Source organism: Danio rerio, chromosome 17, assembly GCF_049306965.1.
Source record: "Danio rerio strain Tuebingen ecotype United States chromosome 17, GRCz12tu, whole genome shotgun sequence".
Classification (NCBI taxonomy): Eukaryota; Metazoa; Chordata; class Actinopteri; order Cypriniformes; family Danionidae; genus Danio; species Danio rerio.
Genome location: NC_133192.1, coordinates 5,465,808 through 5,479,501, shown reverse-complemented (window position 1 = coordinate 5,479,501; position 13,694 = coordinate 5,465,808). Strand labels below are relative to the sequence as shown.

Below are 13,694 nucleotides of genomic sequence, written 5' to 3'. Positions count from 1 at the left end.
GCTGTTCAAGTAAGGCAACAGATCAATTTATAATATAATAAAATTGTGTAATATATATATATATTTTTTCCTTAAGCTATATAATTAACGTTTATTTACACCAAAGTGCTGAACAAAACCAATACATTTAGACAAATAGACTAAAATTAAGATTAAAGTTGTATTAATTCATAGTATTACCAACAACATTACTCAAGTTTTTCTTGTTTATAACAATATGGCCAGAATAAGAAATGTTTTCGTTTGTTGTGATGGAAAAATTAGTGTCAGGTAAGGAGACGTGCTCTAATAGGAGTTATACTATAATACACTCACCAGTCACTTGATTAGGTACACCTGTCCAACTGCTCGTTAACGCAATGTTTCTAACCAGCCAATCACAGGGCAGCAACTCAATGCATTTAGGCATATAGACATGTCCCAATCTGCATACTATCCTTCCTAAATAGTATTTGAAAATAGAATTAGTATGTCCCAAACTGTTGTATGTTGAAAAGAGTATGCCAGAGGTTCCCGCATGGTTTTCTATTTCCGGTAAAAAATTTTGATGCGTCCATACTCTAACTGCTGATATTGCCCATAATACATCGTGCGGTGATCAATGACATCAATGACACAATGGGTCGCATTGCCCATTGTGTTGGATTGGCAATGCAACACTCTTCTACCACTCTTCACACACTGATAGCAACACCGCAGGAGAAATGCCAGCACAGGCTTCCAGTATCCGTAGTTTCAGGTGCTGCACATCTTGTATCTTCACACCATAGACAATTGCCTTCAGATGACCCCAAAGATAAAAGTCTAATGCCTCGTTTCCACTAACAGGTACAGTACGGTACAGTTTGGGTCGGTACGGGTAACCTTTATCAGGCTTGCGTTTCCACCACAAAGGGTACCCTTTTGTTTGGCGTGGTGTATGATAAAGTTTCAGTCGACGTCATGCTCGCTCGAATAAATGTCAACAGTAAAGCTGCACAGGTCGTTCACATATCATAATGAGCAGCACTTCCCACAAAACAGATGCTTTATACACATAAATACTTGTTTATAAATGTTTATTACTAACTTTTCTATGGACATGATTTGATTATAACTGCAGATCAATAAGAGTGCAAAGTAGGCTACTGTAACGTCTGTAATTATATAAAATAAATACATAAATCCAACATATATGAACACATACAGCTCATTACAGTCTACGATATATTATTAATTACAGAAAAATTACACACATCATACATTTAATACTTATTTGAGTTCAAAACACACGCAATATAGCCCACAGTCAGCGCAAACCTCTCATCTGTGTCTGTAATCTCCACCAGCACATGTAGCCTCTGTTAGAGAGTAAATTTGTCATTCCCAGTTCATAATAGTCCAAAAGGCGAAGATAAACATGGCGGTTTGTTCATGATTCAGGTTGCTAAAACAATTTTGCTCCTGTGTTTTGACGGCTTCTCTTTTTTTTTCCGCGTTTCACTCTTGCGCTTGTCCTTTTTTTCTGAAGGGATCAGATGACGGAGACACTTCAATAATCGCACTCACGTTATTATCAACAGCTCAAAAAGTTCGTTATATCAAATATAGAAGTGATCGCGAGCTCCCGGAAGAAAGCGAATACCGCTCGCACTTTTAGACGGGCTCGTAAAAAACAACAACAGGACACGGCAGATTTTTCTTCTTGGCTGCGTGTCTGTTCATCGAGACGACAACAAGGTTTGTTTGAGCCTGGATCCCATTTTTATATGCATATAGTGCATCCATGTAATGTCTCGGCTTTGTATTTTAAAAAAACATGGCGGTTCCTTTATTTACGTTTTGTGCTGCTCCACGAGCTCGTGACGTATCTCTGTAACCAATCAGCGTTCAGCTGCACGTGTAGCTCCACCTTTTGCTACCCTTTCTCCCTTTTGGTATCCTTTCGAAAGGGTGCCGAAAAAGTAGTATGGTACGGTTTGGTTCGGTACACTTATTGACAGTAGAAATGGCCATAAAAGCGTACCAAATCGAACCGTACCGTACCACTTAGTGGAAACGGGCCATAAGGGGGTCAGATCGGGAGACCTAGGGGGCCATTCAACTGGCCCTCGATGACCAATGCAGCAAACTGTTCATCTAGGAATGCTCGGACCTGACCCCCATAATGTGGTGGTGCGTCATCTTGCTGCAAAAGCTCAGAGAATGTGCCAGCTTCAGTGCATAAAGAGGGAAACACATCATCATGTAGCAACTTCAAATATCCAGTGGCCTTGAGGTTTCCATTGATGAAGAATGGCCCCTCTATCTTTGTTGTCTATGGTGTGAAGATACAAGATGTGCAGCACCTACGGATTCTGGAAGCCTGTGCTGGCATTTCTCCTGCGGTGTTGCTATCAGTGTGTGAAGAGTGGGAGAAGAGGGTTGCATTGACAATCACAATGGGCAGCACATTGAACACATTTTACAAGTGGTCAGAAACTTGTAAATAACTCATGAAAGAATAAAGTTACGTTAAAAGCAAGCACACCATTGTTTTTCTTGTGAAATCCCCAATACGTTTGATGTGTCATATGACCCTCTTCCTATTAAAAAAAACTAAAGTTGGATCCAAGATGGCCAACTTCAAAATGGCCACCATGGTCACCATCTATCTTGAAAAGTTTGCCTCCTCACCTATACTAATGTGCCACAAACAGAACGTTATTATCACTTACCATTCCCATTTTATTAAGGTGCATCCATATAAATGGCCCACCCTGTATTTAATCAATATATACAATTATATTTATGTTCTTTTATTTTTACGATTAGTTGTTTTACATGTGGGTTCTTACAAGTTTATCTCACTGTTACCTATATTTACAGCATATGAACAGAATCCAGTATTGAACAGGAATGAACATGAGTAACATCAATCCATATAATTCAAAACAATCTAAAAATGTTGCTTTAATGTTCATAAATGTGGCTATGATTTGCTACTGTACAAACTATTTACAGGTGCATAATAATTAACCGGTGTATTTATGTACATTAAATCAATGTACAGTTCTCAACATTGTAAATACTGAAACATATTACATGCTGTAATATAAATATAATATTTGTTGCATTAAAACAGAGACAATAACAGTGTAACACCATAACTCATATGGTCTGAAGCTGATACATCCTGTGGCCTTTCTTCAGAAGGTAACCCTGCTCATTGAGCGCACAGATGAAACCCTCGAAATCCACAACCTGACCAAACACAAGTGGAAAAAAAGAGATTTGGAGAGACTTTTAATGCACATTGTGTCAATATCGATGATGGAAACAAATAACATTTAAATGATCATTTTGCTACAGTTTATGCTTGTACTTTATTCATATTAAATTCAGTTTGTGTATAGCATTTTCAATTTAATTTTGCTACTTATGAAGCTTTAAAATGTAGATAGAATTTACGTATTAAAACAGTGTTTGAAATGAGAAATGCAAACAATGTAATTTAATTTACATTTTCATTCTGCACCAAACATTGCTCATGTCTTGGAAAATGCAAATTCAAATACAGAAATACATTGCATTTAACATATTGCATTGCCATTTTGCATATTACATTTTGAATTGAATTATGCTACTCATATGCTTCCATATAAGCTTTGCATGTTTATTTCAGTTTTATATCTTCTAAACACGAATTTTGTCACTGTTTTGGAGCACACTAGCTTATAGATATTCTAACAATAACAATACTGATACTAACATCTAAATATCTTTATTTTCATTTCCTAGGACCTTTAAATCAATGCTGGAAAAGCATCACAGTTCATAGGATGCATATAACTGCCCTGAGTGGGCATTACTGTGTAGTATGTATGTTTGTGTTTTGCATTGTACACTATCTGACAAAAGTCTTGTCGCCTATCCAAGTTTTAGAAACAACCAATAATAACTTGACTTCTAGTTGATCATTTAGTATCAGAAGTGGCTTATATGAAAGTCAAAGGCCTCTAGATTACAGTTAGGGTGCTTTCACATCTGTAGTTCGCTTCATTTGGTCAGGACCAAGGGTAATAAATGATACATTGTAGCATCTTCTGCCTTCTTTGGGTCGTTTTCACACCACACTGCTGGCTTTGGTCCGAACCAAGTGTGCCGCAAGCCTGTGTTTGAGTGAAGGTCTCGGCCGTTAGATCGCCCCCTGGGGGCTGGCTGCAGTACAAGTCATAAAGCCCGCCTCCTCCGTGTTAATGAAGGAGACTTGAGCCCAAATTAAAAAAATTTTTACACTTGCAATAAAATATCCCGAAAGATGGTTCTGGTCGATTAAGGCACTGGTTATTGTGCTGAAATAGGTGCAGATCTTCATTTTTGTAAACAGTTTGTTTTTAGCAGTAATTTAATGCTGGGCGTGTCATCGTGATTGACAGCTGGGATTGACAGTTTCTCAAAGCTGCGCGTCTGAGCTTCGGCAGGAGACTGAAGTAGACTGAAATGTTATTATTCGATTTCTGTGTTATTTTACCATGACAAAATGAGTTCAGCAGTAAACTATAGTTTCTGACATACATGATCCTGGTGGAACACTGTTTATTCGCTAAGTTCAGGGCTTTTTGGGCTTTATTAGTTTGCTGATACACGCCTAGCCACCCAGATAGCAAAACACAGTTCCGGCTAGATTCTCGCCTGCCGGAGACTTATCTCTTAGAGCTCAGACTGACTAATGTTACCTCTGCTGGACCTACTCCGGATGCCTGGACTCACTACCCAATTCCAGCCCGAGTCAATCGAGCCAGATGCGGCGGCCGAGCGAGCAGGCGCTGCCGTATGCGAGCCGGAATCAGCCCGCGACGCCGCGAGTAAGTTATGCGCTGCGGCCTGGAGCTGGCGCGATTGAATATATAAAACCCTCATATTTGTTAACGTTATTACATCTATTTGTGTTGATATGACAGCAAACGCATGCTGAGAAGTTCGGGGGGCGTGGTTGATTTTACATAAAGCGTTTGATTGGAAGCTCGACTCTGCTCATTTTCGCGGCTCCTCCTCTGGCTCCATCAGACAGTCCTTCTGCGCATGTCAAGGCTCCAATTTCAGCAGTCTTTTGCGACAGTTTGTGCCCGTCAAGCAGGCGTTTTGCCCTCAAGGCGTTCAATGGGAAAAAGGGCTGTCGCGTCGTCCATATTTTTTACAGTCATTGGTCCGAACCAGTTGAAACGAACCAAAATGCAGTCATCTGACAAAATCCACATCTCTCATTGGCCAGATGTTGTTAAACATATTTCCTAAACTGCTTATTGATTGGTCAAAATTCACGTGCGGGAAAATGCCAGTGAACTCCTGCAGGTAAACAAAACCTTTTACTCTGGAGGGACGACTGCTTTAGACAAACTATACATTAAGAAAATGAAGCGCGGCTGCGGCTGGAAAACAGTGTTTAATGCATCACTCGTCACTTCAGGAGGAGCCGTGAATTAATTTAGCTAAACTGCGACATGGTCATCTTGCGGAAATATTACCAACGATCCATCAGGTAATGTTTTCCCCTCTCTCTCTCTCTCTCTGTTGGTAAAGCGCTGTCAACAAATATTTTTCCTCCATATCCCATAATGCACAGCGCATCGGCCTACGGCAGCTGAATTAGTCTAAAACGTGCAGTACTTTTTTCTGTTGGACCTGTTTTAGTATGGATCGTATTCTCACCACAAACGAACCGCTCCAGGGTTCGTTTGAAAGCGTACTGAGACCACCTCTTCAGGCAGGTCTCGGTACGCTTATTTGGTCCGCTTTTGGTGCGCACTTGAGTACGATTGCTGCATTCTCACCTGCCCAAACGAACCGTACCAGAAGGGGAAACAAACTCTAGTGCAATTCAATCAAACTAAATACTGGGCTGGCCAATCCTGGAGCACCTTGACCTTCTTTCAGAAGCTTTGATGTGGAGGCTGAAGTATGAGAAGGAGCGCTATCCTGCTGAAGAATTTCCCCTCTCCTGTGGTTTTTAATGTAATGGGCAGCACAAATGTCTTGATACCTCAGGCTGTTGATGTTGCCATCCACTCTGCAGATCTCTCGCACGACTCCATACTGAATGTAACCCCAAACAATGATTTCTCCTTAATCAAACTTGACTGATTTCTATGAGAATCTCGGGTCCATGCTGGTTCCAGTAGGTCTTCTGCAGTATTTTTGATGATTGGGATGCAGATCAACAGATGATTCATCAGAAAAATCCACCTTCTGCCACTTTTTTAAATGATCAACTAGAAGTCAAGTTAATATTTGTTGCTCTTACAACTAGGATCAACAACAAGACTTTTGTCAGGAAGTGTATGTATTTTTAATTGTGCGTGAAGTCACATTATGTAATTGTGAAGCAAAGGGGTTGTTTTCTGTAAATTGCTTCCTTGTCCTCATTTGTAAGTCGCTTTGTATAAAAGCGTCTGCTAAATGACTAAATGTAAATGTGCTTTAGAAATACATTGAATTGAACTGAATGATTCTCACCTGTATCTGCAGATCTTTGGCGAGCTGCCGCAGATCTTGGAGTTCAAACATGCTTTTGCTGGTTCGCTCAGCGAGTTTGTTTAAAGCTGAGACAAATTTCTTGACTTTGGAGCGGTTACTCATCCCGGAGCCGAGCTGAGAGCGGTCAAAATCCAGACGGCCAAATTCATCAGAGTACGTGTCTGTCAAGCTTAATGCAAAAAAATAAAAAATACAGAAAGATGGAGGTCAGTATTTGTTAAAAGCTTCTGTCACGGTAACATGTAAGGATAACAAAACATTTTTAGCATTTAAGCAATTAGGCTAGTTTTTTTATATAGCACATTTCATACACAATGGTAATTCAAAGAGCTTCATATAAACAATAAAAGAAAGTATAAATATAAAAAAATAATTAAAGTGATAAAAAATTTGTGCTAGGCAAAATTTAATCATGATTAATCACATCCAAAATAAAAGTTTGTTTTGACATAATTTAAATGTGCGTAGTGTGTAATTATTATGCGTATATATATATATATATATATATATATATATATATATATATATATATATATATATATATATATATATAAATACCCACATGCATGCATATTAGTGTTGTCACGATGCTGGAATTCGGTACCAATCGATACAAAAATTTTAAAGACATCAATTTCCCGCAAATATTTGAGCGCTGTTGAGCACATTCTTAAATAGCGCCGAATTTCCATTGTGTTCACGTGCTCAACAGAAATTACTGTGGTTGGCCGTAAAGATCATCTGTTTACCAAACTCACCGCTATTTACGAAGTGTAAACACAGATACAGGGACACTGAAGCGTTTAAAAGTCCCGTCAATCAGCTTGTTTGTCTATAAGTTGAAATAAAAGCGATCAGCTGATCAATCTACTGATCTTCACAGCTTTAAAACACTCCAGGCCAATCAGTCATTTCTAATGAGCATGTGAACACAATGGCAAATCAGCAGTGTTTAAGAATGTGCTCAACAGCGCTCAAATGTTAGTGGGAAATAGACGTCTTTCAAATGTCAGTATCGATTAGTACTGAATCTTAGTATCGTGAAAACACTTATGCATATATTTGAGGAAATGTTTATTTATATTTAGATGTAAAACATACAGTTGAAGTCAGAATTATTAGCCCCCCTGTTTATTTTTTTCCCCAATTTCTGTTTACGAGAGAGATTTTTTTTCAGCACATTTCTAATCATAATAGTTTTAATAACTTATTTCTAATAACTGATTTCTTTTATCTTTACCATGATGACAGTAAATAATATTTGACTAGATATTTTTCAAGACACTTCTATACAGCTTAAAGTGACACTTAAAGGCTTAACTAGGTTAATTAGTTTAACTAGGCAGGTTAGGGTAATTAGGCAAGTTATTGTATAAAGATGGTTTGTTCTGTAGACTATCGGGAAAAAGTATAGCTTTAAGGGGCTAATAATTTTGACCTTAAAATGTTTTTTTTTTTTTAATTAAACACTGCTTCTATTCTAGCCGAAATAAAACAAATAAGACTTTCTCTAGTTTAAATATTATTAGACATACTGTGAAAATTTCCTTTGTTAAACATGGTTAACTTTGTTAAACATTATTTGGGAAATATTTAAAAAAGAAAAACAAATTCAAAGGGGGGCTAATAATTCTGACTTTAACTGTATATGTAAATGATACAAATTATACATACATTTAAATATCTACGTAACATATTTGTTGTGTATAGTTTTAATTTGTATCTGTGTGTGTGTGTGTGTATCACATATGCATAATAAAATATATTATACACGCACATATATTATGTCATAAACTTTTATTTTGGATGTGATTAATCTTAAATAATCTTTACCTCAAAATGTACTCAGCCTCAAGTCATTGGCTGTTTATTAATATTTATAAAGTACATATATTGCATGATCTGATTCATTCATTCATTTATTCATTTATTTTCTTTTCGGCTTAGTCCCTTTATTAATAAGGGGTCACGACAGCTGTATGAACCACCAAATTATCCAGCAGATGCCCTTTCAGCCGCCACCCATCGCTGGGAAATGATCTTATTCTACATCCCTAATTCTACCCAATAACTTAACCCAACTATTAATTTAACAGTAAATTAGAAGTTTTTTGAGCTAAAAGTCATAGTTAATGGTTTGTTAGTAGTGAGAATTGTATATTAAAATAAGGTATGACCAATTTACCAAATTAGAAATAAGGATAAATGTAAAAAAAAAATCTTTATAACTTATAACTAGAAGATGCAGCGTTAACGAGTCACCTGTGTTTCATGATCTCCACAACATCCTCTGCATCACTTTGTGTAGCTTTTTCCCTGAGCTCAACACGGGCTCTTGCCTGCAGAGAAAGAGAGAAAGAAAAAAACATACATTATGAATTTAGACTGCATGAAATCAAATCTGCATTTTTTGATCCAACACAGGTTCATTCTGAAAACGTAGTCTCATTCTGAGGTACGTTTTTTTTTTCACGAATCCGCGAGAGGCCGCTGTGTGCGCTTTTTCGTATCTCGAATGTCTCTCGCAGGCGCGAACCTGTTCTCACGTAAACCCACCAGAGGCCACTGTCGGCCGACCGTCTGTCTGACTGAATGATTGACTGGGCGACCGGCCAGTTGACTGATCCACCCTCCTCCTTCCCTAAACCCAACCAATTTTATCGATTGACCCGCCACCCGCTTACTTCCCTAAAACCAACCAACGATTTACAAAAGCCGTCCAGAAAAAGAAAAGCCCTCATCTGATTTTTACTATGTTTTCAGATTTTTACCACATTCTCACCCTGTTATTCACTCGTTCATTTTATTTTTGGTTTCTGTTTTTGTCTTACCCGATTTCTGGAGCTGCTCTTCCCTGGACTCGAACCCGGTCGCCGTCGTTGTGGTCAACTCCTCTCTGCATCTCAAGTCCGCCGACGTACACGACGAGCTAACTGGACAAACTGGTTGCAGCGGGAAAGCCCTCCACACGAAGGTAAGCAGTCAGCCGGCAAGCACCAAAAGGAACGGCGTCACACTGCCCCGCAGCATTCGCTTAAAAGAATTAAATGCAGCCATACGTACCTCCGGCTACATAATTCGCCGTCCCCAGAAACGTCGGTGGGACTACGTTTTCAGAATGAGCCTGTGCTGTTTTGATCAGTGTAAAGTTGATTTTATATTTGCATTTGAGTTTCTCTTTAATATAATTTTAGAAAAGTATTTTAAATAAGGAAATCATATTAGCAGCCAATGACTATCAAAGTACAGCATTGTTAACAGTCAATTAAATAGTGCTAATGTTGTTTTCAAGTCACACTTACATGTGTTTTCCAGACCCAATATACAAAGTAGCGTGATAAACAATAAAGGGACAGTCACAAGTTGTCACTGTTCACAAATGAACGAATGTGCGAATATAAAACCAAACTTTACCTTTTTATTTTTTGCACCTTTCAAACCAAAAATATTGACGACTAAATCTTATCATGCTGAAAAATAAAACTATTACAAATTAGGTGCTTTCTAGTAGGAATTACATGACGAATTAAAACCTGTCTGTACTTTTCAGCATTCACAATCCCATCAATTCAGGCAATATTGACAAGAGCTCTGGCAGAAATGCAGATCAAACCAAAACAGAAACTAAAGTATTTTCCATTCCCTCTTCCGTCTTTCTAAAACTCGTTCGTTCATGTCTTAAACAGTTAGACCCAAAAAGCCAACTAGAATTTGTATTTTCTGGTTGTATCTTAATAAAGAAAATGAGAAGTGATATATAATATTATATGCTCACTAAAACAAACAAATGTAACTGGAGGCTTAAGGACTGTGTAATGTTGGACTCTTCATGCACTCAACGGCCACTGCTTTGCTCACCTAGTGGAAGGGGCAGAGCCTTCAGGCCCTGATGCTGGATAACTATTTATTTTGGATTGTGAAAGCAAAATTCTCCTAGAAGTGTGATTATACCACTTCCCGATGGTGAATGTGGTTATACTCAAGGCAGGTATTATTTAATAGTTTGGTAATTTATTTCACTAGTTTGGGACCAATCAAACGTCGTCTGGGAAGTGGTTTTATTCCGCTTAGTAAAATAAAAAAAATTATTAGTGATCCATTTTTGGATGACACTGCATACATATACTATGCTGTTGAGTGCATAAGTGCATAGTGTGCCATTTGGGACGCAGCTAATGTTTTGTTCAGTGCAGTTGTGGTGACCTACTGTATCTTCTCATAAAACCAATGATTATGAGAAATTCTTATTACTTAATGACTATCATTATCATGATGCAAAAATTAAAATGATGCCATGATTCACTCACCCTCCAGGCATTCTTAGGTTTATAAAAGGTTTTTCAAGCCGCATAACGAGCTGTTTTTAACATCTAAAAATCAATGGAAGTGAATGAAAGCGGAAATCTCAAGCCAAATAGTTTCCAACGTCTGCACCCGCTCATACGTCAAGAATAAGGTCAATAGAACCTTTTTTACAAGACTGTTATGACATGTTTAACAGTCATCAGCATCTTAAATCCTTGAAAGTTTTTAATATTTTGATATTTAAAAAAACGCATGTACATTTATATGTATTTACATATGTATTATATCATCTTTATTAGGCAAATAAGGTGTTTCTAATGCAGCGTCTATGGGAACAGGACAGTAAATTTGATGTTGTTCTCTCTTCTGGCTGCCATTATCAGTCTCACACTATTTGTTTCCTTTTTCTGAGTCTTCATAACACTAACGTTGAGTTTTTCTTTTATTATTTCAGCAAATAAGATTGTAAAAAAATATTTTTGTACACCCCCATTCACTGGGCTCTAAGTTTACCCAACTATGACCACTTCTGCTGCTGAGAAACACTCAAATGTGAAAAGGCTTAATCCCGCACCTCAGTGAGTCTGATGAGGGACTCGAGCTGGCGGGTGGTGATGGGTGTGCTGTCCGCCGTCTGGTTCTGTTTGCGCAGCTCCAGATAGAAATCCTGCAGCACCTGCGCAGCCTCTGCAGAGAGAGTCGGGTGGACGTAGTGTCTGGCGTAACCCACGTACTTCCGGAGGAGTTGGTGAGGAATCGGGTCAAAAGCTTCTCCGGGAACCAGCTATAGAGAAAAAAAGAGAAATGAACATATACTAATAGTAATAATAGAAATTATCATTTTTTTTAAATGAACAACCATTAATTTAGGATAACATCCTACACACAATACCCCATAATGACAATGTGACAAAAGGGGTTTTGAAATTGTTGCAAATTTATTAAAAAATAAAAAACCCCAAAAGTCACATGTACATCTGTATTCACAGCCTTTGCTCAATACTATGTTGATGCACCTTTGGCAGCGATTACAGCCTCAAGTCTTTTTGATTATAATGCCACAAGCTTGGCACACCTGTCTTTGTGAATTTTTGTATCTCTCAAGCTCTATCAGGCTGGATGGGAAGCGACAGTGTACAGCCATTTTCAGATCTCTTCAGAGATGTTCAATAGGATTTAGGTCTGGGCTCTGGCTGGGCCACTCAAGGGCATTCACCGAGTTGTTGTGAAAGCCACTCCATTGATATTTTGGTGGTGTGCTTTGGCTCATTGTCCTGCTGGAAGATGAACCGTCGCCCCAGTCTGAGGTCAAGAGCACTCTGAAGCAGGTTTCATTCAGGATGTCTCTGTGCATTGCTGCATTCATCTTTCCCTCTATCCTGACTAGTCTTCCAGTTCCTGCTGCTGAAACACATCCCCACAGCATGATGCCGCCACCACCATGCTTCACTGTAGGGATGGTGTTAGCCTGGTGTTGAGCGGTGCCTGGTTTTCTCCAAACGTAACGCCTGGCATTCACTCCAAAGAGTTCAATTTGTGTCTTATCAGACCAGGCTTCCGTCTGGCCACTCTACCATACAGGCCTGATTGGTGGATTGCTGCACAGATGGTTGTCTTTCTGTAAGGTTCTCCTCTCTCCACAGAAGAACACTGAAGCTCAGACAGAGTGACCATTGGGTTATTGATCACCTCCCTGACTAAGGCCCTTCTCCCCCGATCACTCAGCTTAGATGGCCGGCCAGCTCTAGGAAGAATCCTGGTGGTTCCAAACATCTTCCACTTACGGATGATGGAGGCCGCTGTGCTCATTGGAACTTTCAGAGCAGCAGAAATGTTTCTGTAACTTTCCCCAGCCTTGTGCCTCGAGACAATCCTGTCTCAGAGGTCTACAGACAATTCCTTTGTCTTCATGCTTGGTTTGTGCTTTGACATGCACTATCAACCCCGGGACCTTTCAAATCACTAATTTTAATATACTGAATACTGATGTACATGTGATTTTTCAGCTTTTTTATTTTTAATTTCAAAAACTTTTTTTTTTCACATTGTCATTATGGGGGATTGTGTGTACAATGTTGAGGAAAAAAAATGTAATCAATTTTTAAATATGCATAAAAAAATGTATACTGTCCGAATGCACTGTATGGCTCTTAACCCTGGAATAGACATCCTGATTATGTCCGAGGCTCAGACATATTCTCTCAGTTCAAAACTAGATTAAAGACTTAGTTTTAGTCTTACACACAAATCATCACATAACTGTAGTGTGCTCCATGCAGGTGAGTGGGATTGACAAACCACACGTAGGACACACTCTTCCAGATTTAAGAGTACCCCAACAATGACTGAAGCCACAAAAATTAGAGGCTCCATAAAATGAAATAACATTTACAGCCATTTCATTTGTCTGTGTCTGAAATTTCAGTGCATCTCTAACATCACAGCACATTTCTGCTGTGTGATTGCCTCTTACTGGTCAATATAGAGTAAAAAAGTCCAGAGCTTATCATTGTTATTAACATAAATTTTATAGCAATTCGATATAATATAGTTTACCGGCCCAGCCCTACTTCCTGTCTTAATGCACCAGACATTATGTTAGAAATACTTCAATGGTTTATATGTTTGTTTCTGTTTATACATAGCACCCGTTTTCATTTATAGTACTTTATTTTCACATTGACATTAACATCTCTTGTTCAAATACATCATGAACAGCAGCTACACTAACTATTTTCTTTGTTCTCTATTTCTACCCGGGGATACTCATCCCGAGGCCTCTAGAGATTGTGCAGCGCCATTGATGAGATCCAAGACTTGTGAAGAAATGATACCAACCGTTGAGGACTTCCAGGACAACACATAATACACAAATACACTTTAACATGTACACA

At 38.6% G+C, this 13,694-nt stretch overlaps 1 protein-coding gene across 3 annotated transcripts in view; it reads right to left on the bottom strand.

The window, feature by feature from the left end:
- Window positions 1–2,775: 2,775 nt before the first annotated feature.
- The window catches only part of mcm8 (minichromosome maintenance 8 homologous recombination repair factor), a 40,007-nt gene continuing 29,088 nt past the window's right edge, over window positions 2,776–13,694 (bottom strand). For all 3 annotated transcript variants that reach the window (XM_073928109.1, XM_002665115.8, XM_021467272.3), the window contains 4 exons: window positions 11,375–11,584; window positions 8,758–8,834; window positions 6,475–6,664; window positions 2,776–3,222 (listed from right to left, as the gene is read on the bottom strand). In XM_073928109.1, the coding sequence (XP_073784210.1) occupies window positions 3,130–3,222; window positions 6,475–6,664; window positions 8,758–8,834; window positions 11,375–11,584 (570 nt within the window). In that variant the 3' untranslated portion in view covers window positions 2,776–3,129. The remainder of the gene's footprint in view (window positions 3,223–6,474; window positions 6,665–8,757; window positions 8,835–11,374; window positions 11,585–13,694) is intronic.